Here is a 26,407-nt window from a genome sequence, read left to right on the forward strand (position 1 = left end):
GAGACTGCAGGCCCCACCCAGTCCTACTGGGTCAATCTGTACTTTAGCAAGAATTCCCAGGTGCCTTCTACATATGTTAAAGTTTGGGAAGCACTGTTCTTGGGACCTCTAGTTTCTGGGAACGGTTCGATAAGTATTCACTGAGGACCCAGCTTGTGGCTGGCAGTCCCTGGGGACTGTCAAGATGAGAGCTTGCTCTCAGGGGGCCCAGTTTCCAAGATGTGGTTGAGGTATGATGAGCCCCACACATCATTCCAAAGCAAACAAACTAGGGGAGATACAAGAAGAGTTGCAGAGGTATAGAAACCTAGGAGAAGAAGGCCTTCACAGTGGGGTTTCGGAAGGATAAATGGATTTTGACAGGTTTCCCAGCAAAGTAAGTAGCCTGAGTAAAGGTGAGGATGTGGACTGGACACAGCATATTATGGGGGAAAAGAATACACTGGGTCAAGAAGTGTTTGCCCAAACACCTGTCTGGCCAGTGAGAGAGCCAGGCTTTGAGGTGTTCCTTCTACCCTCACACAGGTGGGGCAGAGGACAGGACACATCAGGAAAGGTACATGGATTGGGCATGGACTTGAATGGGCTTGAATGGAGTTCATACTTTAGTCTTGGGCAGTGGAGGGTCATTGAAAGTTTTGAGCTTTGTGTGGCCTAGTTTTAGAAAGATTGTGCCAGTGGTCTGATGAAGGCACTGTATACGTGAGTAGTGAGTGAATAGGAAGGAAAGGAAGGGTGGTTTAATGGATGGATGAATGGATGGGATGACCGGAAGAAAGACTCAAAATAAGTAGGCCAGCTGGGACCAATCAAGGTCCAGGAGAAAGATGGCAGACATCTGAGTTAAAGCAGGGAGAGCCAAGAAGAGTTCTTCTGGAGGGAGACACAGTGCCCTCTTCCCCTGCAGATCCATCCCCCACAGCAGCCAGAGTGGGCTTTTACAAACATAAATCTGATCACATCGCTCATGTACTCAGAGCCCTTCAGTAGCTTCCCGGTGCTCTCAAGTTAAAATTCAGAGTCATCTACAGGGCCTGGGAGGTTGGCCCGGCCCTGGCCCGACTCTCCAGCCTCACGTCACTCCACTCTCCCTCTCATTTGCTAAGCTCTAGCCACACCAGATTTCATTTCTTTATGGCACCAAGTTACATTCTGTTCTAGGGCTGTGCATGACTCTCCCCTCTGCTGGAATGTTGTCTGTCCCTCCCCAGCACCCCCTCATGTTCACCTCAATAACTTCTCCCTATCACTCAGGCCTGTCATCTGTCTCTGCTGCCTGAGGGCAGGAGCCCTGTTTGTTCTTCTCACCACTCTATCCCTAGCACCTAGAACAGTGCCCAGCACTTGCTAGGTGCTTGGTAAATGTTTATCACATGAATGAACCACAAGTTTTGTTCATTATTGATCCATCACCCAGCCCAAAGCCTAACACACAGTGGACGCTCAATAAAAAATTTTAACTGAAGGACAGAGGGACAGGCTTCATGAAGCAGTGACCTTTAGTATGGTCAGTGCAGCAAAAGTGGTAGCTACAGTCATTGTGGTGAACATTTCATCATGCAGACAATTGTCAGATCACTATGTTGTACACCTAAAGCTAAAATAATACTGAATGTCAACTAAACTTCAATAAAAAATAAAAATTTATTTTAAAGATTTTCTGAAAACTATTATAATGAGCGAAAAATGGCTAAGTTAGCAGAGGGGCTGGCCACACTTTGAATGTGGGCTGTGAATCCCTGAACTCTAAATTTCTCATATTCCTGGGGTACCTCGGTGACTCAGTTAAGTGTCCGATTCTTGATTTCGGCTCAAGTCATGATCTCACGGTTCATGAGATCGAGCGCCGTGTCAGGCTGTGCTGAAGGCACAGAGCCTGCTTGGGATTTTCTCTCTCACCCCTCTCCACCCCTCCCCTGCTCGCTCGCTCTCTCTCAAAATGAATAAATAAACGTTAAAAACGTTTAAGTAGGGGCGCCTGGGTGGCTCAGTCGGTTGAGCGCCGACTTCGGCTCAGGTCACGATCTCGCGGTCCGTGAGTTCGAGCCCCGCATCGGGCCCCTGTGCTGACAGCTCAGAACCCGGAGCCTGTTTCGGATTCTGTGTCTCCCTCTCTCTGACCCTCCCCCGTTCATGCTCTGTCTCTGTCTCAAAAATAAATAAATGTTAAAAAAAAAATTAAAAAAAAAAAGTTTAAGTAAATAAATTTCTCATAGTCTCTTTGCAAACTGATAAATGAAAACCAAAGCCAAAGGGCCGTGCCTGTGAGCTTACTATAGAAAGGGACCTGCCTGTGCAGCGTCCCAGTTAGTCATTCCAGCCAGGGCACCTGGGCTGCATCAGACACAAGCCAGAGGCTCTAGTAGAGGCTGCCTCCAGCAGTCACCCTCCCAGGGTCAGGAGGTTGCAGCAGAACCAGCAGCAAAAAGGTCAGTTTGGCTTCAGCACGGGCTTTATGGCTGTTTCCCTCCCAGCAGGCCTCCTGCCCTCATCCTGCTTTACTTAGCTCATTGTTAGTTTGTTCCCACTCTCTGGGCACACCCAGGCTCTGTGGACCACTCCGAGAGCAGCCTTGCCACCACAGGGCATGTGCCCCACACTCCACAGCCGGGGCAGCCCTTACCGCCCGCCCTGTAGGCTGCCAGCGCCAGTGGCTGCCAAGTGCTTTGCCTAAGCAGGTGTCTCTGGTGCCCTGCTCCCCTTCTGGGTTGATGAAAGAGCAAAGCACAAATCTAGGCTATACAGGCAAAACTGTGATGCCCAAAAAGTGCCTGGAAATTTTTCCATGCTTTTTTTTCCCCTCCTCTTCCTTCCCTTCCTCCTCTTCTTCTTTTTTTTTTTCTTCTTTCTTGTCTGTTATTTCTTAAGTAACTTTCTTTTTTATGCTGCAAAAAGTGTCCACATGGTTCACCCATGGTGAACACTTGCTTTGTAAGAACTATAAAGGGGGAGCCTAGGTGGCTCAGTTGGTTGAGCCGCCAGCTTCGGCTCAGGTCGTGATCTCACAGTTCATGAGTTCGAGTCCTGCATCAGGCTCACTGCTGTCAGCACAGAGCCCACTCTGTATCTTCTATCACCCTCTCTTTCTGCCCCTCCCCTGCTCACACTCGCTCTCTCCAAAATAAACATTAAAAAACAAAACAAAACAAAACCATAAAACGACACACCAGATCTCATCCTCCAAAATTCCCCTCCACAGCTCCACCCAAAGCCCAATGAAGAATGGGAATGGTAGTCCCCTCAGTGACATGCTGCCTTGTTTTCCTTACTTAGAGGGCTGACTCTGTGTCTGCCTCTGAGATGGGCACTCAACCAATTCCAGACATTGATGGAAATTCTCGTCTTTTGGAAAGTCATTTTAATGACAAATGGCCTTTCTTTCTTTCTCTCCTTATTATCCATAAGGCAATATGTACTCCTCAAAAATTATACATGTTTTGCTTAAAAATAAACTTGAGAGAATTAATTATGTCTTCTTCAAGTGGAGACATCTAAGCAAGTCTGGCTTAAGCCAGCTCTGCCTCAGCATATTACTGAGTCTTTGCCCTGATGTAGCCTGCAGGTTCTGAGACTTCAGTGTTTGACAATTAGGACAAGCTGTGACTTTTTTTCCCCCCTAAATTATACCTGGGCCTGAATCTGAGTATAGACATTTAGTGGCCCACAAATGCTTGCAGCCTTTATTGGATGAGGCCAAATCTATTCAGATGACCTGATCAGTGAATTACCTCTTTGTAGGCTTTTCCATTTCTGGGGCTGTGGAGACAGACTGTATTTTTCACTTACCACCCATTGTCACACAGAGATTCAGGTCCTTTCACCTCAGAACCATCTAGTACTACAAGAAATGAGGCTATAATTCTAAGCAGGTTTTGAGAGGACTCAGGATGGGGAGGAGTGAGCCCTTGAAGGCCCTGCCGGGTGGGTGGTAGGAGAGGAAGGAGGTGGGCAAGCGTAGGGTGTGAAGGTGGAGGGAAGAAATGCAGCCACATCTCCCAAAGATCTGTGAGAAAGAGGCAGGAGGGAGAGTGTGGGTTTGCCCACTAGAGCACCGAGATACGCTGAATGTCACTCATGGCGGGCCCTCTCGGACTTTTACAAGGAGAGCAATACCATCTCTGGCAGCCTGAGCTGGGAGTGATTCAGGAAGCAGGAAATCTTGTTCAGAAGCTGCTGCAAAAATATGAAAGAAGAGCAGAGAGGGCTCTGCGCCTCCACACTGGCAGTGAAAATGATGAAAGGTGTTTACCAAAGCAATCCCATGTGGAAACAAATGTCCTCGTGTGTGTATTTCTTTATGAATGGCCACTGCCTAAACCCTCTGAGATCATCCCATGTCCTGCCTCTCTCCTCCCAGGACCAGCTCTCAGAGCCCCGCTCCCCAGCCAACGGCGACTACAGAGACACTGGGATGGTCCTTGTTAACCCCTTCTGCCAGGAAACACTATTTGTGGGAAATGATCAAGTGTCGGAGATCTAACAGCAGCAACCCTTGCTTTGCCGTTCCCTACCATTCGTCTCTAAATTATAAATATACAAATATATATTATAAATATAACCTTTGTGTAACCCTGACTTAATGAGAAACATTTTCAGCTTTTTCTCCCCCTAAGAATTGTCAACATCTTTTTTACAAGTGTGGTTTAAAAAAAAAAAAAACTTTACAGAACGATCCGTGGCTTTATAAAATAAAGGTATTTCTAAGCAAAGCAGTTGCATTGATTGCTTCTCTTAATAACTGTCCTTGAGCACTTGGGGTCCCAGCAGCCCCAGGCAGGTGAGGGAAGAGACAGACCTGTAGAGGTGCGATTTTAAATTGGTCAAGAGTACGGCCCTTTGCGTGCTCCTTAAAGTTCTGGTTCCTCTTGATTCAGTGGGATTCCCTTCCCTCCCCCTCTGTGTACACACCAGTGAAGGCAAGTGGGCCACCGGGGGAGAAGCAGTAGACTCGTGCACAGAGCAGGAAGGGGGAGCACCTCGCCACCCCAGCAGATAAACGTCCTGCACCTGCACAGTGGCACCATTGGCTGTCAAGCGTAATTCCAACTGAGTTAAGGACCGCTGGCAGGAACATGCAGCCCTCAGGAGCCTGTGGAGGACATCGTGGGCGTCCCATCAAGGCCACATCCCCCTAACATCCCACGACAGGGAGTTTCCACTGTGCTAACAACAGGACTGCCTTACCCTGGTGGAAAATAAGCCCCCCCCCCCCTTAAGCACATTCCTGCATCCTCTCCAACACCCACATCTGCTTTAAAACTCGTGCCTTTCTCTAGAGATGGTTTAGATGTGGATCCTAGCCCGGGAGCTTTGGTATGCTTGCTCTCCTTCAAGGATCAAATGTTTATTGGGGTTCAGCTTTGTTTTCTCAAAAGGCATCGCACTGTGCCCCTGAGGAACATGTTAAGAGGCCTTGAATTATGGGGCTGTAATTTTCTAAGCCCTCCTGTGATCTTAAACAAGATTGCTAAAGAGGATCACTTGGGAGAAGACATCCTGATATCCCTCCCTGGCGTTGCAGACCTGCCTATGGGTCAGCAGACAGGCTTGCCATCCAGCTCGCATTCTCCAGTCTCCCCTCCACTGCTCCCCTCGCCTGTCCACGCTCAGGAGGGCTCAGACCCACAGAGACGCAACAGAGGCTTCCACAGATGGCTGCTTCTCACTTTTTCCCTAATAGAGAGTGGTTGGGAGAGAAGATAACTGCTTTGACTCTTTCTCTAAAAGAAAATTAGTTTGATAGTATATTTTCAATATAGATGTTCTTATAGTCAGATTGGGAATTGAACTTGAATGTTGATTCGTATGTTCGTGTTGTTGCTGTGGTCTTTTTATCATACCTTTTTCCTTTCTTCCTACATTTCTTTTTTTTTTTTTAAAGATGGCCTTCAAAAATGTGTGTTCTCAATGTTGTATGAACCTACTTAACATGAGTTTGGTGGATGTGTCTCTTTAAAGACTCTTCAACCCACAAGGAAGCAGGTTAAATGTTGCTCTGAGATTCATTTCCCAGTGTGCTGCTGTATGACCTTTTAACCTTCTATTTCTGTTAACTATTGCATTTAATATAGCAATGTGTGTGCGTATATATAGAAAGAAATCTGTTTGTAAAGTAAAATTATATATAATATATGTAATCAAAGATACATATGTTATATATACATATGTGGATGTATGACTTATTTTTCCTTATCCACAGAATTCAACTACCATGTATATATAAATAAACTTATTTTACTAGCCAGAGGATTAAGTTGCTAATACATTTTGCATTCTTTTCATTTTAAAATGACTTTTAAGTCTTCCTTAAGTCCCGACACTGCCTAATGTCCATCTGTATTTTTTAATCTATTTTAACAATAAGTTGGGTTTTATGAGTAATGAGCTATTGGCAGTTTGTCATTTGGTAATACCAATCCTTTAGAACATGTTTGTGACTTTTCCAAAAGTCCTCTTTCTTTAGGTCTTTGGAAACTCTGGTGTCAATTAAGGTACATCCCTTCTTCCCCTCTCCCTCCACAGGGCTGGGGGTTTTACTGTACGTATCAGAGAAAGGTCAGAGAAAGCTGGGGTTAACCTGTCCACTGAGAGTTACCATTCTGTAGGAAATAACAGTGCCTAAACATGACACCTGTGCAAACAGCTTCATCAGTAGTTTGAAGCCGTCATTTAGCCTTGGATGATACACCCTGAAATTCCTGCAGCCCCTTAAGACCCAGGCAGCACCCCCTGTGCTAGGAGGATATTATTATAAGAGTCTGGCGGGTGTGGTGGGGCCTATAGGGTGCCTCAGAGGTGGTGTTTGCACCAAGAATGCCACGTCTAAATAAGGACATTGCCACCTTTTACTTGATCAAGTTGGTTCCTTAATCTGTTAATCATATGCCAACATTGATCTTTATACCGTATCTTCTGTGTCAACTCAGACAAAGTAGAAAGGGGAAAAACAGTTATGGTGTCCTAATCAGCAAGCAAGAGCACATAGAATATCCCAGTAGGTAACTGTAGTTTTGAACTCTGCTTGTGTGACTTTGGATAGTACCCTGTTCTCTAGGTGGTGGGAGACAGAGGGCGTCCTACATAAGTCACTGGACTAGGGGTCGGATGAGATTTTCTTGTCCTAGCTCTGTTATTTTCTGGAGAGGGGACCTTGGAAAAGTCATTGCAGCTTTCAGGATCTTCATCACATAAGGAGTTAATAACTGATCATTTGACATGTGATGATACTTCTGGAATTGTACAGTGCACAGCCCAAATAGCAGTACATGTCAACCCTGTACCTACCTTCCAAGGTTAAATTGAGAATTCAGTGAAACAAAGTATGGAAATTATGTACAGCACTAGGATAGATTCAGTACTTACTAGAAATTGGCTTCCTTCCCCTTCTCTCACTTGAGGTACGTCCCCGTGGTGCAGGATTTGGGATAAATATCCAGCTCTGGGTTTTGGCTACTTGGTTTCTCTACTGTAAAACTTACGTGCAGTGGAGTTTATTTAGGTCCATTTTGTTATCTCAGGATAACAAAGAGGATCTTTTCTAGATCTGGGAAAGTAATTGAGGTGTGACCATAACAACAGGCCTTACTGGATGCTGACAGCAGGAATTAAAACCCAGAGGGTGTCATCAAAACCTAACTTGAAGCACCCACCCTTAAAGAGCTTACTGGAAAACCTTCTCTTTGCTTTGATTCACTAGTTTTCTGGCAAATGGAGAAACAGAGGTGTAGGGAACAGCTACAGCATAAAAGGTGCCCAACATGTGTGGGACCTGAATTCCCAGGATCACTTGCACAACTGCATTAGGGAGAGCTCAGGCCAGTGCATGGAAAGCAAGATCCAGAAAGGTGAAGCAACATGGCCATGGTCAGGCAGCTGATAAACAGCAGTGTTGGGGGAAGAAAAATGCCACAGAAGGACCTGAAGCTGCTACCAAGATTGAAGGAGGGGAAGGGAGGCAACAGGTTTGGTTTGTTTCTCTTCAGTTCATGGGGCTGCCTCCCACTGTGGCTGGTTCACATCCATTTCCATCCTCTATTACCTGTGTGGACGTGCATGCACATTCACACATTTACATACACAACACATGTAAGGATGTAGAAAGCTCTGAAATCGGCCCTGGAATACCTGGATTCAGTCCTGGGTCACTACACTTGTGATCTGAGGCCTTTGGGTCTCAGTTTACTCATCTGTGAAATGGGCTGCTTGATGCCTGCCTTGCTCTCTCTTAGGTAGTAAAGTACACAAATCCAGAAGAGCCACCCCCACAGTCCGCACTGATCTAGCACCCCCATCACCAGCAGAAAAATCTGGGAGGTCAGGCACATGACCTTGCAGAGAATGCATGAGTGCCTTTCTGCACACAGCCCTGGGCAGGGCCTGTTTCCCTTTCAGCTCAGTGAATGGTGGAAGCTCATGGAAAACAGCAGACAAAGCAGCCCTGGGGATAGGGGAGCTTCCAGAGAGGCCCACAACTGAGCCACAGGGACACTGGGGCTGGAAACCAAAAGTCACTGGGCTCTGTAAGCCCACTAGGCACAGCAGAGGCAGAAGGGATGACGAGCAGCAGGCGAGTGGTGGTGGACATGCCCACCAGTACCAGCTCCAGCTTGCCCCTCCAGAGGCACAGGGCGTCCTTTGGGGGAACATGGTCATCATCCTCCCTGGATAGCCCCCCAGCCTCCAGGACCAATGCCATGGGTAGTCTCGTCCGAGGACCCAGAGTCTATGTAGGGATGGTACCCAGTGGGTACACAGGTGGCCTGGGCACCCGCGTGACACGCCGGGCCCTGGGCATCAGCAGTGTTTTCCTGCAGGGCCTGCGGAGCTCAGGTCTGGCCACAGCACCAGCTCCAGGCCTGGAGAGGAACCTCGGTGCCGTTGAGGACCTGGGGGGTTGCCTGGTGGAATACATGGCCAAGGTTCATGCCCTCGAGAACATCAGCCAGGAGCTGGAGGCACAACTGCGCGTGCACCTGGAGAGCAAGGCCACACGCTCCGAAAGTTGGGGTGCCCTCAGGGCTTCCTGGGCCAGCAGCTGCCAACAGGTGAGTACGTGGGCTATGCCCAAGGGCTTTGTGTAGGGCCAAGAGAGGATGCTCACAGCTGCCTGGGGGGTCATCATCAGAGAGCAAGGATGCTGAGGCAGGGGCAGGGGAGTGAATGGTCTCAGGCCAAAGAAACTGACCATAGCCTCTTACTCTTTCATGCTCGGAAATACTGATGGCAATGATAACAATGACAGTCGCCATTTACTAAGGTAGACTAAGGGCCAGGTCCATAGGAGTCCCTGTACATGCACTGTCTCCTGTGTTCAAAGCAGTGCTAGGCAGGGACTTATTCACTGACTGCATTTTTCAGATGAGAAAACTGAGGCACAAAGAAATTAAGTAATTTGTCCAGATCATGCAGCCCATAGGGAAGCTGAGCTTTGAGCCCAAATTGTTCCAGTTCCAAAGCTTGCATTCATCCCATTAGCCTGGGCTGACTCTGTACCCTTTGTATTAAGCAAGAGTTTTTACAGACATCATCAAATGGAACACCATCGAATGGATATGGCATTAAAAACAATGGATAAATGGGGGTGTGTTCCTGTATTCATCGACTACAGCGCTGTCCAATAGAAATAGGAGCCTCAGGGTAATTAAAAAGTTTCCATTACCCACAGTAAAAAAAAAGTAAAAAAGAAACAGGTAAAGTTAATATTAGCATATCTTATTTAACTCAGTATATTTTAAATGTTATTTCAACATGTAGTCAATATTTAAAATATTAATGAAATAATTTACACTGAAATAGAACTTTCTGCCGTGATTGAAATGTCCTATACCCACACTGTCCAGTCTGGTAGCCACTAGCCACATATGGCTATTGAGCACGTGAAATGTGGCTAATAAGATAAGGAATTGAATTTTTATTTTTATGTTTATTTTATTTTATTTTATTTAAATGTAAATATGGGCTCCTGGGCGGCTCAGTCAGTTGAGCATCTGTCTCTTGACTTCAGCTCAGGTTGTGATCCCAGGGTTATGAGATCCAGCCCCAGGTCAGGCTCAGCGCTGAGTGTGGAGCCTGCTTAAGATTCTCTCTCTCTCTCCCTCTCTCTCTCTCTCTCTCTCTCTCTCTCAACCCCCCCCCCCCGCCCTGCCCTGTGTGTGCTCTTTCTTTCTATATAAATTAATAATAATAATAATAATAATAGATTTAAATAGCCACATGTGGCCAGTGGCTATCTCATGGGACAGGGCAGAACACAGAGGTTTCATCATTCCCCCTTGCTTGGTCAGGATGTGCTCTCCAGGCTGATTGCTGCAGAATGCTGAGCTCATCTGTCACGTCTGGCCTGCGGCCTATGGTTCCACCACTGGGACTCCAGCCAGCATTGCATATCTCATCAGGTCTCTGTGGGTGGCTCTTTCTTGTCCCTTCCCTCCCCCACCTCCACCCAACAAAGGCTGGCCTTAGGATCCCTCTGAGCTAGATCAGCCTCCAACTCAGCTAGGAACTGCCCTTGTACCCTGGGGCCCAGCACGCAGTCCCTGGAGAGGAGATCACAAGCCTCTATTTATGTGTGACTGGGTGATGCAGAGCAGGAACACTGAGAGGCTCCCCATTCCCTGCCTGCCTCCCATTTCATCCCAGGATGCTTCTCCTTCATGGGCTCATAGACAATCAGTGCCCAGCTGTCAGCTCAGTATGTGTGATGTGCAATACTGTCCTCTTGGCTTTCCTCTGGAGCTGTTGTCCTGCTTGCATCGATCTGGGCTGTGAGAGAAAGCCAACTTAAGAGCAGCTTGGGGCTTAACGCTGTCAAATCTAAGACAGCCATCCCTCCCAGATCCTCCCTGGCAGCCCTGAGTCCAAATATTTGTGTCCTATAAACCACCAGGATGTCCCCAGATATTCCAATATTTTAGCATGTGTAGGACAATTTCTCACATTCAGATGCCACACAGGCTTTTCATGAGAAGTCAGGCATCCTGATTTCTAAGTCAGAAAGTATGGCCACAAAACATAGTCCATATTCAACTGTAGCTAGCTACAGGAGATTGGGCAACTTACTCAACTTCTCTATGCATCATTGGCCTTATCCGTAAAACGGGTCTAATGCTGTGGCTATTACAGCGAATCCATAGATATGTAAGTTGCATGGTTCCTGCCTGCAGGTAGACTACAGGTCAGAAAGCTACACCATGATGGCAGCACAGCCACAGGGCTGCCAAAGCAAAGGCTGGATGCCAAGACATTCAGTCCTGACACTGGTGGTCATTTTCCTCTTAAATGACCATAACTGGGGCACCTGGGTGGCTCAGTTGGTTGAGAGACCGACTTTGGCTCAGGTCATGATCTCATGGTTTGTGAGTTCGAGCCCCGCGTTGGGCTCTGTGCTGACAGCTCGGAGCCTGGAGCCTGCTTCAGATTCTGTGTCTCCCTCTCTCTCTGCCCCTCCCCCACTCACACTCTGTCTCTCTCTGTCTCAGAAATAAATAAACATTAAATGACCATAAGTGAGATCCTTCATATGACTACAGAGTTCTCTTTTTCTTCCTTTTTTTAAAGCATGAACTTGAAGATACAGTTAGACCAACCTGTAAAATGAAGTTATTTCTGTATCACACAGCCCAGCCTTCCAGCCATATTAAGCTCTGTTCCGCCACAAAGAACCAAAGAAAATTCTACATATGCACATTAATTTTCCTTTGTTGCAGTTACAAAGCTGACCCACGCTTTCTACCCCTCCAGGCTTCAACATAAAGCTTTAAGATGGCTTTGCTGATGCCTGCTCTCCTTCCTGGTGTTCTCTACCAGTCACCAGCATCATCTTTTGGACGTATGGGATCTGACTGTATTATGTCCCTGCCCAACACCTTTCTGGACTCCTCATCACTGTCAGGACACAATCCATGACTCTGGGCTCAGTCCCCAAAGCCCTCATGAAGCCATGTCTCTGTCCCAGCCACGCCACCCACCTAAGAGACCCTGAACACAACTGCGTGTCCTCAGCCTGCTCCTTTATGATGCTCCCCCTGTTCCTTCTGTGATCTCATGACAGCCTCTACACACATCCACAGTGGTAGTTAGTTACCATGTTGTCCTGTGGTCCCTTGCCTGGCCGTGCCCTCTCACTCTTGGCCACTTAGGAAGAACCAGCTCTCCCCACCAGTGGAAAGACTGGAAAGAGTTTAAACTAGTTCAGCTTACAGTGAACTTACATTTGGATGTTGGCTCTGCCACCTGCTCACTGGGTGCCTTTGGGTCAGTTACTTAACTTCTCTCAACTTGACTCCTCATTTGCCATTTGGGGATTACTTTATCTACTGAGGAGAACTGTTAAGGGGGTTAACTGAATGTTACGGACCTGGTAAAATGAGTGACTAACAGCTTAGAGAGACTGCTTCACTCACAGCATTGCAGCTACCTGGAGCCATGGACAGGATTTGATGCTCAACCGTGAGTGGGGCCCCGCTTCAAATCCTGGTTCTGCCACTTACTTGGACCAGCCATTCCTTTGCTCTATGTCTCCCTTTCACTATCTATAAAATGAATGAGCACTGCCCAGGGTCCCTGTGTGCATGAGATGAAATAAGATGCAAAAAGGTGCATTGGGAACTGTGAAGTACGATGCACAGGCAGCAGGCCATCCTGAGTCAGAACACTCTACCCCAGTCCCCTGGGGGCCGAGCCTTAGACCAAGGGACTCGCCTCTGGAGGCCATGGCCCCCCTTCAGGGCCTTAGCTTGATCCTTTCTTCCTTTCTCCACCCCAAGAGTCCTCTTCACCCAACAGCCGTGCGATGATAGCTCCTTCCCAAGCCCTATCTGTCCTCAAACGGCAGGCCCAACTTCTGGCTACTCAGAAACCCAACTTCTGGCTAATCAGAGACAAAGCCTTTCCCACTGGGGAATGGGGGCCCCCACTGCCTTCCAGGGTGCTTTGTCATGGAGCCCTAGACCCACCAACCAGCCAGTTCCCATAGAACTGCAAGAGGGGCCCACCCCAACCACGGCCCCTAACCTCTTCCAGGCCTAGAGAACAGACTACCAGCATTTCATTTATTTCAGAAAGTGCTGCCTTCCCCTCACACAGGCTTCAGAGGCAGCCATGCCATGCTAAGAGTATCTGGGCTCCGAGAATCCAAAGCTCTCAGCTGCTCAGTCCCGCGACCCTGGGAACCCCAGACCCCCACCCACCACCAACTCCAGTTAGGGCCTCGTCACAGGCTCAGGGAGGGGTGGGTTGATTCCTGGGGTGTGGCACAGAACCAGGAATGGCTGCACCACACTGCATCTAGAAGGCAGCTAGAAGGGAAGGGCGAGCCTCTTGTCTACCCTTGACCCAGGCACCTGCAGGGCCACACTGAAGTTCAATCCTCTTAGTGTTGCCTATCCTCCATGGGTCAGAGTGGCCAGTCTGTGGGAAAGGCAGATGCCAGGCAGGGAAGGAAGGCTAACCAAGCAGTTGGTATACCACACAGTGCCACAAATAGTGGGGCAGGGCCCCCGGGGGGCCTAGAAGAGTTTGCATTTGCTCCCTTGAGTACCCTTGTGTCTGAGGATGTGCAAGATTAACTAGCAAAAATTACCATGACAAGAGAAAAACCACAGAGTTTTATATTTTGCCACCATTATTTATTTATTTTATATTTTACCACCTTTCAAAGCACTTTACCCCCTGCCTTTGGAACAAGGAGCTCCATGTTTTCCTTTTGCACGAGGACCCACAAATCACATAGCCAATCCTGCTAGGGTTAATGTATACAAAGTCCCTTTTCACTTCCAAACCTCTCTCTCCCCACTCCTTAGTTATATTAGAAACTCAGCCACTTCTGCTAAGCAGTAAAAACAGACAGTAAAACTCTCAGGTGATGGCCCCAGAGGCCAAAGAGGGCATAGTCCCTGCCCATTGCTTGGGCAGAAACTGACTCTTTTCCTCTCCTGCTTTGCCGAGTGCTCCCGACTTCTCTTGCCAAGTGAATGGTGCTCATAATAAGTTCTGGCAGCAATGTCAGACCCTTTCATCTTCAAATAGGCCAAACACAAGCTTGGAATTAGGCAGCCTCCCTGTCTCAGAGCTGCAGAGAAAAGGAGACTGGGACAGAAGAGATGCAGCCATGGAGGCAGAGTCTCAGAGCACAGGGATCAAGCCAAGGCCAAGGCCAGAGAGATGCTGCTTGGGAAAGAAAGGGGAACGTGGAGGCTTCGGTTTCCACTGAAATTATTGGTCTCCGTGGGAGAAAACAGCAGCTTACACCTCACACAGCAAAGGTTGTTAGCTGGAAGAAAGGGGAAATCAAAATCATTAAAAAGCAAGAGAATTAGAATTTAAAATGAACCTGATTTGAATATTTCCTGCCTTTCACAGTTCCTCTTTCTGTCCTTGCAAAGAGAGACCCATACTCTGGGGATCTGCCTATTTGGGGAAACTGCTGGAAACTTAGCCAATCCAGGTGAGGGCCAGTTTCTCTCTCCACAGAACCTGTGGTCCTAACAGGGTTTTTTGTTTTTGTTTTAAAAGAAAAAGAAACAAGAACTAACCCCCCAGCCCCAGCCCCCAGTGCCCCTGAATAAGAAGGCCATAAGATCATTGTTCATGATTCACAACCTGGTGTCCCTGAAAGGGGGAGGGAGAAAGAACCCTGAGCTATTTTAGTATCTGCAACACCCTGCATAAATTTACCCAAGATAAACCACCCCATCTCTTCTGAGTACTGTACATATACTTTGGTCAGAGGAGGCCAGTAAGTTAACTACTTTGTTAGCCAAGTTATAAAGGACACTAAAGTATCATTAGAAATGTTACTTTATGGAGAAAAAAATGTATTTAGGAGAATTCCTCTCAGGGAAAGTGACATATAAGAGAGGAAGAAATCTTTGGAGGGAGCAGAGGCAGAGAAGGAGGCATGAGGCTTCCCCCAAGGGTCTTGGTCCAGTAATATAGGCAGTCACCAAACTGCTTTCTAAGAAGGGTAGTTTCTGATTTCCTGGGGGTTCTAGCTTTTCTAAGTAGAGGATATCTGTGCAGAAGCAAAATTCTGCTACAGAATACAGGGGGAGAAGGAGTCCTATCATTGGAGGCTTATTGTCAAATCTCATAACATCTCTTAAAATGCGCCGGCCATGTTGAAGAGTAGAGGACTGGGCTGTCCCAGTGACAAAAAATAGGGGATGGGCTACAAAGACTGACAGCAAATTCTTCACTGATCTTGCTACATCTTGATTTCTCACCTGAATAATAAGGATGATTGGAGACTTTCTTGACATGATAAAATAGCTAAGAAAGAAATACAAGAGGACTTCCTATAGAAATTAAGAACAAGATAAGGATGCCCACTATCTTTACTGTTATGGAACACTGGTCAGAGGTCACAGTTAATGCCACACAAGAGAAAGCAATTGGAGGTATAAGGATTGGAAAGAAAGAAGGAAAATGCTGGTCTTTCTGGAAAGCCCAAAAGGATCCACATGAAAACTGTACAATAGAAAATAAGTTAATTTAGGAAAGTAGCAGGTTATACACATTAAAGGTATATGCTAAATATATATATATGCACACATAGACATATGTTTATTTCACATATAAATGGCTGCCATCTCATTTATGATAGCAAAAGTTAAAATAACTCTAAATAAACTTAACAAGAAATGTCCAAAATGTATATGAGACAATAATAAACCTCTCTTGAAAGGCATAAACGGAAACAAAGACCATGTGCTTGAATATAAAGACTCAAGAAAAATGTCAGTTCTCCCTAAGTTAATTTACATATTTAATGCAATCCTAATTTTACAATACCATAGGGGTTGTTGTTTTTTTTTTTAACTACAATGGCTTATTGTAAATTTCATTTGTAAAAACATAAAGGCAAGAGGGGCGCCTAGGTGGCTCGGTTGGGCATCCGACTTCGGCTCAGGTCATGATCTCACCGTCTGTGAGTTCGAGCCCTGTGTCCGGCTGTGTGCTGACATCTCAGAGCCTGGAGGCTGCTTCGGATTCTGTGTCTCCCTCTCTTGCTCTGCTGCTCCCCTGTTCATACTGTCTGTCTCTCTCTCAAGAATAAATAAAACATTAAAAAATAATTTTTTAAACATAAAGGCAAGCATAGCCAAAAAGAAAAACTGAAAGAGGAGAGCAAGGAGGGAAACGTCAGCTCTCCCAGACATTGAAATATACTAGAATCTCATTCACAAAGCAGTTCCATATTGGTCCATAAAAGATAAGAAGACCAATGGAACAAAATATAAAATTCAAAAGTAGGCCCTGCTACATACAGAAATTTAGTATTGATAAATGCACTATTTGAATCTAATGGAGGAAATGATGGATTTTTTAATAAATGGTATTCAGGCAACTAGATAGTCATAAGGAAAATAAAATTGGATCCATCCTTCACTGTTCCCTAAATCAATTCCAAATATATCCCATTTGGATACATTTTTTAAATGTAAAAAAGGAAACCATACAAGTAGAAAGCATGGGTGAATTCCTTTATAACCTGGGTGTGGAAGAAGTCTTCCTTGATATAATTCAAAATCTAAAAGCAATAAAGGAAAATACTGTTAATTTTATTACCAAAAAATTTTAAATTTTGCATCACAAAATAACACCATAAGCAAAACTAAAAGATAAATGACAAACTAGAAAAAAGTATTTGCAACTTTGAATTCAAAGGATTAATACCTCTATTCTATAAACAGCATTTAGAATTTGAGGTTTTAAAATAAAAGCCAACAATGTGCTTACTGTTACATAGGCTGGAGACACAAATGGAGAGTTGACATGAAAATAAATGAAAATGGCTCTAACCACGTAAAAGGATGTTCAACTTCACCCATGAGAAGAGAAATACGAACAAAACAAAACAAAAACCTACCTGAGATATACTTTTCACTTATCAGATTGGCAAAACTCCAAAAGTGTGTCAATCTATTTTGTTGGTGAAGTGCTAGGGAAGCAGCCAATTCCACACAGCGCTGATGGGAATAGAATGTTAGAATGCCTATGGAGAAGAACTTGGCAATATCTAGACAAACTATATATGCATTTATGTGATTTAATCCAGCAATCCCACTTCTAGGAATCTCTCCTGATGATACCCTGGCAAACACATGAACAAGAAGTACGCACAAGGTTGTTCATTTCAATCATAGCTATAATGGCAAGAGACTGGAAAAAACCCAAATACTTAGCAATAGGGGACTAGCTGAATAAGCAATGATACATCCACAAAAGGAATGAGGAAGAGCTCTATAAGTATTATGGAGTGATGATCTCCAAGATGTATTGTTGAGTTAAAAAGCAAGGTGGAGATAGTGTGTATTTCATTCTACCATTTATCTAAGGAAGAGGAAGATATATGAACATATACATACATATTCACTTGTAATTGAAAATAAAAATCACAAATGTTTTTAAATGATCATTTATAGGAGAATGGAGGGAGTAGGGTAGAGGGGAAAGGAATAGGCACTAGAATTCTTTTAATTTATCTTGTTATGTGGAGATGACTTTGGAACCATGAAAGTATTTTTGCAGAATTTTAAAAGTGACTTTTATACTAAAGTAATTTGCACATCCCTAGTGGGATGCAAAGAGTATTGAAAAAAAATCTTATTAAATCATTTTCAATAATTATATTGTTCATATTGTTATTCTGACACTGGTGTGTGTGTGTGTGTGTGTGTGTGTGTGTGTTGTACTGTGGGATAAAGCAAAAGAGTAATTCTATTTGTGTCATTGAGATCTGAGACTTTTAGTATGGATAAATGGAGACACACTTGTAAGGCAGATAAAGTTTAGTGACAATTCTCTAGTCCTGAATTTGAATTGAAACTATCCATTTAAAATCATGGTGTATGTGGTCCCAAAATAAATATATACCCATTTCCTAACTCTGGCCAGTGAAAAGACCTAGAAACAATTGTCAACCCACTAGCAATGAGTATTTTTAGCCTCTGATTTGGATCACTAAGTACCATCTTTCATTACAAGAACTGAGACTCCTTAGTTAGAGAAATGGCTGAATCCAGGTTTGGGAACAGGAAGTGTAAGAGATGAATCTGAAACCTCTTATCATACCAAAACCAAGGAAGCTATAAAGAACTGCTAGAGTCATGTGAAAAGACTTAGGAGACAATTTGAATAAGCTCCCACTAAACAAAGATGACTACATATCAATAAGAATATTAACCACAAGGCATTGAGACACATCAAGTAGGTTTAAATCTATGAGTTCAGTATAATACAAAAAAAAAAAATCCCACTTATTAGTTGTGTTGGAGTCCACTGGGAACCAACTCATTATTTTGAAACCTGGTAAATAACTAGAAAGAATTAGTCATTTTTCCTACCTTTCCTATAAGAACTGTAGATCCATCAGCATTAACAAAAAAAAAAAAAAAAGAATTGAAGAGAGTAATTATCTTTTTTTAGAAATAATACAGCTAAAAAATAAATAATAATGTAACTATTAACATTTTATTTATATTTATAACTAATATTAATCATTAAAATAGAATTCAAATATCACCACTTTGCAAACATAATTTAAAAATTGGATCTAGGCAATAACAATCATCAAATGGCTGCTAATATCACAAAAAGAGAAACCAGCAGACAGGTACCCCCCAGTAGAGTACACAACATCACCTATGATATAGTCTTGCCAGAAAAGAAAAAGAAAACTGAATGTGATTACGCTTCAAAATAAAACTACGAATTTACAGAAAATGCAGAAGTCAGATGAACATGTTTATTGGCAACCACTGCGATGAAATCAGCAAAACGCAGACTGGGGAAACTATAGAACTAAACACCCAATGTTTTCAACAAGAAAACGCTGCAAGGAGCAAAAAGGGAGATGAGGTAGAGCTATACATTAAAAGAGATTAAACTGACATATCACCCCACTAAAATGGACATTATTTGAACCACTATCCAAACAAACTAAAAATTAGACAATTGAGGAAAGATGAACTGGGTATTTGAGGAATTGTTATTAATATTTAGATGTCATTTTTAGATGTTTTTAGAAGTTATTTTTAAAGCATTTTTATAATTTAACACTACATACTGAAATATATGAAGAAGAAATAATGATATCTGGAATTTGTTCAAAAGGATCTGAAGTGTAGTAGGAATGTGAGGGGATATAGGGGAAACAAAATAGGCCATGCATTTATAATCATTGGAGCTGGATGACGGGTATATGGATGAAATAATGCTTGTAAGTTGCCACGTGTATGACCAATGCCCAATTAAATTTGTGGAATTGAATAAAGGAGAAACTACAGATATTAAGTGAGTAGTAACATAAACAACTGTGTTCACACACGTGGATTCATGAGTCATTCAACCCACCCATGCTGCGGGAGTTTAGAGAAGAGACAGGGTATTCGCTGGTCCTCAGTGAGGGTACCCCAGGAGGTTGACACTCAATGTGGGACCCACAGAACATGCCAGAAGATGGCCCTTCAGACCGGGGCCCCACATGGACGAAGGTTGGGAATCAGGAAACGGTCTGACCATCCACAGAGCAGTCTATGCATGAGGCAGACTTCTCAACTGTCAAAGAGAAATTTTGCCCTGAACACTTGTTAAAATTGGCAAGACATACTTTTTTCAGACTACTGCAGTAGAAGAGAGACACTTGAGGATACAGAACTGAGCTTGACTCCACTGAAACAAAAGACAGAAGGCTTTTTAAATGCTGGGTGTGCCAAAGGAAAAGTGCTGAAGGAGGTTAAAGGAGGGGGTGGTCTATGATCCGGCCATCTGTGTTTGCTAATTGGTGCTTATCCAAAGGAGAAACACACTTCTCATAGCTTTATGACAGGAGCGAATTGGAGAAAGACGCCCACCAAAGTCAGCATCCGACCCTCCCACAGGAACTGGGAGACAGGGAACTATCTCCTCAAAGTGTGCATTTCACAGAGATGGTTCCCAGGTCCTTGAAGCAAAATTCTGAATTGTAGATTTACCTCTCAAAGGCACCAAAGGATTTACAATTTCGAGTTTCCTAAAATAACTGCCAAGGAAAAGGGAGGTCAGGGGCTTTTTGTCAGGTTTTAGCTGGAAGGAAGAGTAAATTCTTTTGGCAGCATTGACCTTTCTCAGGCAGGCAGGCATTTTAAGGGGCCTAGGTCCACGCTAGGAACATGGTCTGGGCTGACAGAAGCCATGCCACGGTGTGGTCAGGCTCCTTAGTGGCTGGGCCGGTGGCGGGGGGGGGGGGGGGGGGGGGGGAGGCAGTGGGTGGCTAGATGGTGTCATTGATGCTGAGGGTTTTCATTCTCACCACCAGGCACCAAGCTCTTCCTGGTCTCTGCACTGTCCCCCTCAGCTCTCTATTCTAAGTCCGTGGTGTGGAGTGGGTGTGCCCCAGTACACAAAATGTGGCCAGCAGATGGTTGCACAGCCAGGGCTGAATACAGAATCGGACACATTCAAGGTTTCAAATGGGAACCCTGAAGTTACGGGCAGAAAGCCTCTTAAAATCCCACACCACGCCGAAATACTGGCAACAGCCTGAATGTCCAATATAGCTAACTAACACACCAGAATCCTCTGTGGCTGGAGGAAAAGAACTAGGAAGCTTGTTATGTACTGATGTGGGACTGGCACCAGTGTATATTTTTGAGGAAAAAGGCAGGCTGCAAAACCCCATCTATGCTATGCTGCACTCTGTGTGTTTTGTTTTGTTTCCATGTGGGAAGGCAGACTCAAAGCATACACCAGGGGTGGTAGCAGCAGATGCTTCTAGTGAGGGCTGGAGACAGGGGTAGGAGCAGGCGTACTTCGGGCGATTATTCTTTTTGCAATGTTGGTATATTTTACCTAAAATTTAAAAAATGAGGTAATAGGGGCGCCTGGGTGGCTCAGTTGGTTAAGTGTTCAACTTCAGCTCGGGTCATGATCTCACAGTTTGTGAGTTTGAGCTCCATGTCAGGCTCTGTGCTGACAGCTCAGAGCCTGGAGCCTGCTTGGAATTCTGGGTCTCCCTCTCTCTCTGCCCCTCCCCCACTTGTGCTCTGTCTCTGTCTCAAAAAAATAAATAAACGTTAAAAAAAATTTTTTTTTGATGAAATAATAAATAAAACTCCTGCCAGCGACTTGGGTTGGGAGTGGGGGTGTTCCTGCCAGGCCAGGGTGGGCGAAGCCCTCACAACCTCACAGAAGCTACTGACATGTCCTGGTGGGAAAGAAGGCTCATCTCAACACTGTCATCTCAAAGCAAAAACCCAACCAAATTACATAAGCATGTGTAAGAGCAATAGGCAAGACTTCGTAGTGGCCTACACTCTCCAGAAGCACTAAATTAAAATTTCATCCAGGCAGGTGGCACAGGTGCCAAGGACAAACATGATGGTTCCTTCCAGGGAATTATCAAAAGAATGGGTGAACCAAGTTCCCCAGCACTCCTCCACAGGGTTCATGCAGATCCACTGAAGCCGAGGACTCAATTTAGGGAAATAAAACCCAGTTTATCATCGTCTGGCTGCAGGAATGCACAGAAAGACTCATTTATCTGGTTGTAAAAGAGCTAATAGAGCTGACTGTCACAAATTCAATACTCAGCAGAAATGAGAAGTTACTTCAGCTGTTATCAGTAAGTAATGAAAAGCTGTGCACAGGGAATGTCCGTCACAAAAGCAACCTGCTCTCAGAAAACGACTGGGACTTTCTATTTCTTTCTTTCGAGGGCCAGTGAATAACTCTGAATAAGTCTTAGAGGAAACACCACAGTATTCAGAGAGAAACGAAGTTAGAAAGGCCCCTTCCGCAGACTCTGGGCAAAGTTGTACAGAGGCAAAATACCCTGCCTGAATTCTAAATGCCCATACCTGTCTGCCCCCACCATTACCCTGCTCCTCCCTGCAGGCCTTCTCTCTCTCCACAGCCCCTCCCTCCAGGCCCCCCTCCCTCTAGCCCCCACCAGTACCCTGCCCCTCCCTCCAGGCCCGCCTCCCTCCATACCCCCACCAGTGCCCTTCCCCTCCCTCAGCACCCCCTCCCTTCGCACCCCTCCCTCCAGGCACCCTTCCACAGCTCCGCCCGCCCCCCCCCCCCCCCAATGCTGCCCTCGGGAGCACTTGCAAGCATCATCCCCAGCCTGCGACTACACACCTTCCTCATCCTCATTCCCACCTGAGGGTAAGAGTCCCTTCCTCAGACCCACTCCCAGCCAACGCTGAGGAGGAAGCTGAACTGACAGATGGATTTATTATTATTTACTTGCCAAGGAAACCTGGGCTTGTCTCAGAGCCTCGGTGAAAACTCTCTCCTGCAGTGTTGTGAGGCCTAAATGAGGCAAGGAGGTGAAGCCCTGAGGCATCTCTAGAGTTCACTGTCCCTGTCCCTAAGGAACCCTGCTTGGGAAGTGAATTGCTTCTGGTGGTATTTCAGAGGGCCTGCAGGTGACTGGGAGGGAGCCCAGGGCCCCTCAGTGTGGAGTCTGCACCTCCAGGCCAGCCCTGCCAGGCACTACAGGCAGGCCCCTGAATTCCTGGGGTTTTTTGCCCACATCCCAGCCACCCCCTGGAGGAGGTACAGTCACTCTAGGGGTTCTACAGGTTCCCCTCCAATGTCTCCTGAGAAAACCAAGTACTGTGATAAGTCTCATGAAGATGAAAGCAGGCCTCCGTGCGATGCTTATTTTGCGTGACATAAGCATTAACAAGAACTGTCACTCACTGTCTCATTTGGTTGTCTCAGCAACGTCTATGTCACCCAGGAAGACGCCCACTGTCTGCTGGGCAGCCATGGCAGAGTACCACAGGCAGGATGGCGTGAACAGCAGAATTTATGCCCTCTGGTCTGGAGACTGGAAGTCTGAGATCGAGGTGTCAGCATTGTTTTTCTGAGGCCTCTCTGCTTGGTTTCTCCATGGCCATCCTTCCCCGTGTCTTCACATGGTCTTCCCTCTGGACATGTATGCCCAGACTTCCTCTTCTCATAAGGACACCTGTGGAACTGGATCGGGGCCCCACCCCCACAGCATCATTTTAACTTAATCACCTCTTTATTTTTTAATTTTTTAAAAAATATTTGTTTGTTTTTGGGAGAGCATAAGCAGGGAAGGGGCAGAGAGAGGATCTGAAGCAGGCTCCGCACTGACAGGCTGACAGGAGAGAGCCTGATATGGCGTTCGAACTCACAAACCACGAGATCGTAACCTGGGCCAAAGTTGGACACCCAACCAACTGAGCAAACCGAGTGCCCCTTAATCACCTCTTTATTTGTTTATTTTCTAAATATAATTTACTGTCAAGTTAGCTAACAGACATTGTATACAGTGTGCTCTTGGATTCAGGAGTAGATTCCCATGATTCATTGCTTGCATACAACACCCAGTGCTCATCCCAACAAGTGCCCTCTCAATGCCCATCACCCATTTTCCCCTCTCCCCACTGCCCACCCATTGACCCTCAGTTTATTCTCTGTATTTAAGTCTCTTATAGTTTTTCTCCCTCTCTGAAACTATCTTTCCCCTTCCCTTCCTCCATGGTCTTCTGTTAAGTTTCTCAAATTCCACATATGAGTGAAAACATGTATCTGTCTTTCTCTGACTGACTTATTTCACTTAGCATAATACCCTCCATTTCCATCCACGTTGTTGCAAATGGCAAGATTTCATTCTTTTTCATTGCTAAGTAGTATTCCATTGTATATATAAACCACATCTTCTTTATCCATTCATCAGTTAATGGGCATTTGGGCTCTTTACATAATTTGGTTATTGTCGATAGCACTACCATAAACATTGGGGTACATGTGCCCTTATGAATCAGTGCTCCTGTATCCTTTGGATAAATTCCTAGTAGTGCTATAACTGGGTCATAGGGTAGTTCTATTTTTAATTTTTTTGAGGAACCTCCACACTGTTTTCCAGAGCGGCTGCACCAGTATGCATTTCCACCAAGAGTGCAAGTGTGTTCTCGTTTCTCCACATCCTCGCCAACATCTGTTGTTTCCTGAGTTGTTAATTTTAGCCATTCTGACAGGTGTGAGGTGATATCTCAGTGTGGTTTTGATTTGTATTTCCCTGATGATGACGGATGTTGAGCATTTTTTCATGTGTCGTTTGGCCATCTGGATGACTTCTTTGGAAAAGTGTCTATTCCTGTCTTTTGCCCATTTCTTCACTGTATTATTTGTTTTTTGGGTGTTGCATTTGGTAAGTTCTTTATAGATTTTAGATACTAATCCTTTATCTGATATGTCATTTGCAAGTATCTTATCCCATTCCTTCAGTTGCCTTTTAGTTTTGTTGATTGTTTCCTTTGCTGTGCAGACTTTTTTTTTATCTTGATGAGGTCCCAATAGATTATTTTTGCTTTTGTTTCCCTCTCCTTCAGAGACAAGTCGAGTAAGGTCAAAGAGGCTGCTGTCTGTTTTCTCCTCTAAGGTTTTATCACCTCTTTAAAGGCTGTATCTACCATCACCTTCTGAAGTCCTGGGAGTTAGGACTCCAATACATGAATTTGAGGGGGGACATAATTCACCCTATAGCTGCCATTTTATAGACAAAGAAACTGAGACCTACAGAGATTAAGTTCCCCCTTTGAATTAATGTCCCAGCCAGGACCAATTCAATGTTGTTTCCACCCTCAAAATGTTATGAAAGTCCTCCTGTTATACTCATTTATAACAACAGGGTCAGTCCTGCCTCAAACCCCAGGCCCTAAAAGGGTATACTGTGAGCGCCCACTGTCTGAAAAGACAGAGTCATAGTCAACAAGGGCCATTCTCTGTGAGGAGTTTAACCACTAAGATGAACCTCCTTTTTCTCCTCCTCTGTCTCGCTTTTAATTTGGAAAAAAAAAAAAAAAAACTGTCAGAAACAGTGATTGATCCTTAGCCAAGCACACTTTAACTGGAACTAACTGCTGTAGCTCGAATGCGTGAGGCTGGGTGGCTTCCAGATTGTCAAGCAGCTCAGTACTGGGACTTGAAAGTTTAATAGCTTTGCTGCCAGGAAATGGTGCGGCATCCCCCTCCCCCTGCCCCAGGGACTTCGACTTTTCTTTTTCAGTGATTTTAATGCCCAGAAAAAAGTGCTGAGCAGTCGGCCCTTGAGGCAGAATGTCTATATCTGAACAGAGTTCAGGAACTCCCCGAGGGGCACCGCTCCAGTGTAGGTGGGATGAGTCCTCCTCCCAAACCGCGCACAAAGGCATCGGTGCTTTCCACAGACTTCTGGACTGGCTCCCTGTCCCCTGCAGGGTGACCCCCCTCCACCACCCAGTTCCAAGTACTACTTGAAGAGTTGAGGGTTCCTCAAGGGCCACATCCAGTGGGAGGAGCCCCCAGGACCAACCCCCATGGATCCTGGTAGAGGGGTGAGGCGTGTACCTGCCTAAACCAGACAGGCCACTGAGAACACACTTCCCGGTGGACAAAGTCAGGTTTGTCAGCTTGCTGCAGGGAGGGAGAACCTGGGACATCTCAGAAAGAGGGAGTGAGAGGGGCTTGTTTTGAGGTCTGCGCTTGTGCTAGTTGATTGGGGTAAAGGTTCAGAGCAAGGATTTGTTCTGTATCTGATGCTGTCAGAAATTGGGGGCAGTGTGATGACTGGGTGTCTTATAGGTTTTATCCAGGAGATGGGAGGCACGAAGCAGGCACAGGGCGGGCATTCATAACAGTAAGTAGTAAACCTCGTCACTTGTGCTGCTGGAAGAGGGATGTTGAGTTTTGTGAATGCAGAGCATCCTTTCCTCTCTGTTTGGATATGATTTCAGCATGGTCTTATCTCTATCTCTTTCCACCAGGATCACAGAGTGACCCTGTCTGGCTATCACTGATACCGTATGCACATTCAGAGCAGGTGAGGGTTCTATGGCCAACTTGTGAGCTGGCGGGGCCGTGGCTCAACTTCTCCCCCCAAACTGGGCCTCCTGAGCCCCCTCATTCTCAATGGGGGCAGCAGGCCTGTGGAGACAGAGCAGGAGTGTGAAGGGTCTCTGCCTCACACAACTATGAGGCCCCTGGAGGCCTGGGGCTGATGTGTCATTTCCTGACTGTAACGTGACTTGGGGCCCACTCGGTGCCTCTGGGACCCACACTCCCACCTTTCTCACCCTTCTCCCCATCAAGAGTCTATCTAGGCAGTCATGCACGTAAGCAGTAAATGAGGTAGAACACAGTGAGGGGTGAATGTAGAGCAGTGGCTCAGACCGAGCCAAGTCCAGGCCCCTAATCCTTACCAGAAGTGAGGCCTGGGCCTAGTTACTAACGCCTGAAGAGTGAGTTTCCTTATCTCTAAGTTGAAAGAGAATGATCCCTATTTCGCAGGACTGTTGTGAGGACTCTGGGAGATGATACGGGTTAAGTAGAATGTAAGCTTCGGGAAGACAGGAGTTAGCTTCTCTCACTCCCTGCTCTCTCTCTGGCACCCAGCGTAGTGCCTTCCACC

General features: G+C 45.6%; 2 protein-coding genes across 6 annotated transcripts in view; both read left to right on the plus strand.

Annotated features, from left to right (window-relative positions):
• Nucleotides 1-6,185, plus strand: part of TMEM108 (transmembrane protein 108) — a 366,497-nt gene extending 360,312 nt beyond the window's left edge. For all 5 annotated transcript variants that reach the window (XM_047876363.1, XM_047876366.1, XM_047876364.1 and 2 more), the window contains one exon: nt 4,358-6,185. In XM_047876363.1, coding sequence (XP_047732319.1) covers nt 4,358-4,480 — 123 coding nt within the window. In that variant the 3' untranslated portion in view covers nt 4,481-6,185. The remainder of the gene's footprint in view (nt 1-4,357) is intronic.
• A 2,367-nt stretch (nt 6,186-8,552) lies between these two features.
• Nucleotides 8,553-26,407, plus strand: part of BFSP2 (beaded filament structural protein 2) — a 68,829-nt gene continuing 50,974 nt past the window's right edge. Inside the window, exon 1 of the mRNA XM_047874115.1 lies at nt 8,553-9,044. Coding sequence (XP_047730071.1) covers nt 8,553-9,044 — 492 coding nt within the window. The remainder of the gene's footprint in view (nt 9,045-26,407) is intronic.

Source organism: Prionailurus viverrinus, chromosome C2 (genome assembly GCF_022837055.1).
Source record: "Prionailurus viverrinus isolate Anna chromosome C2, UM_Priviv_1.0, whole genome shotgun sequence".
Lineage (NCBI taxonomy): Eukaryota > Metazoa > Chordata > Mammalia > Carnivora > Felidae > Prionailurus > Prionailurus viverrinus.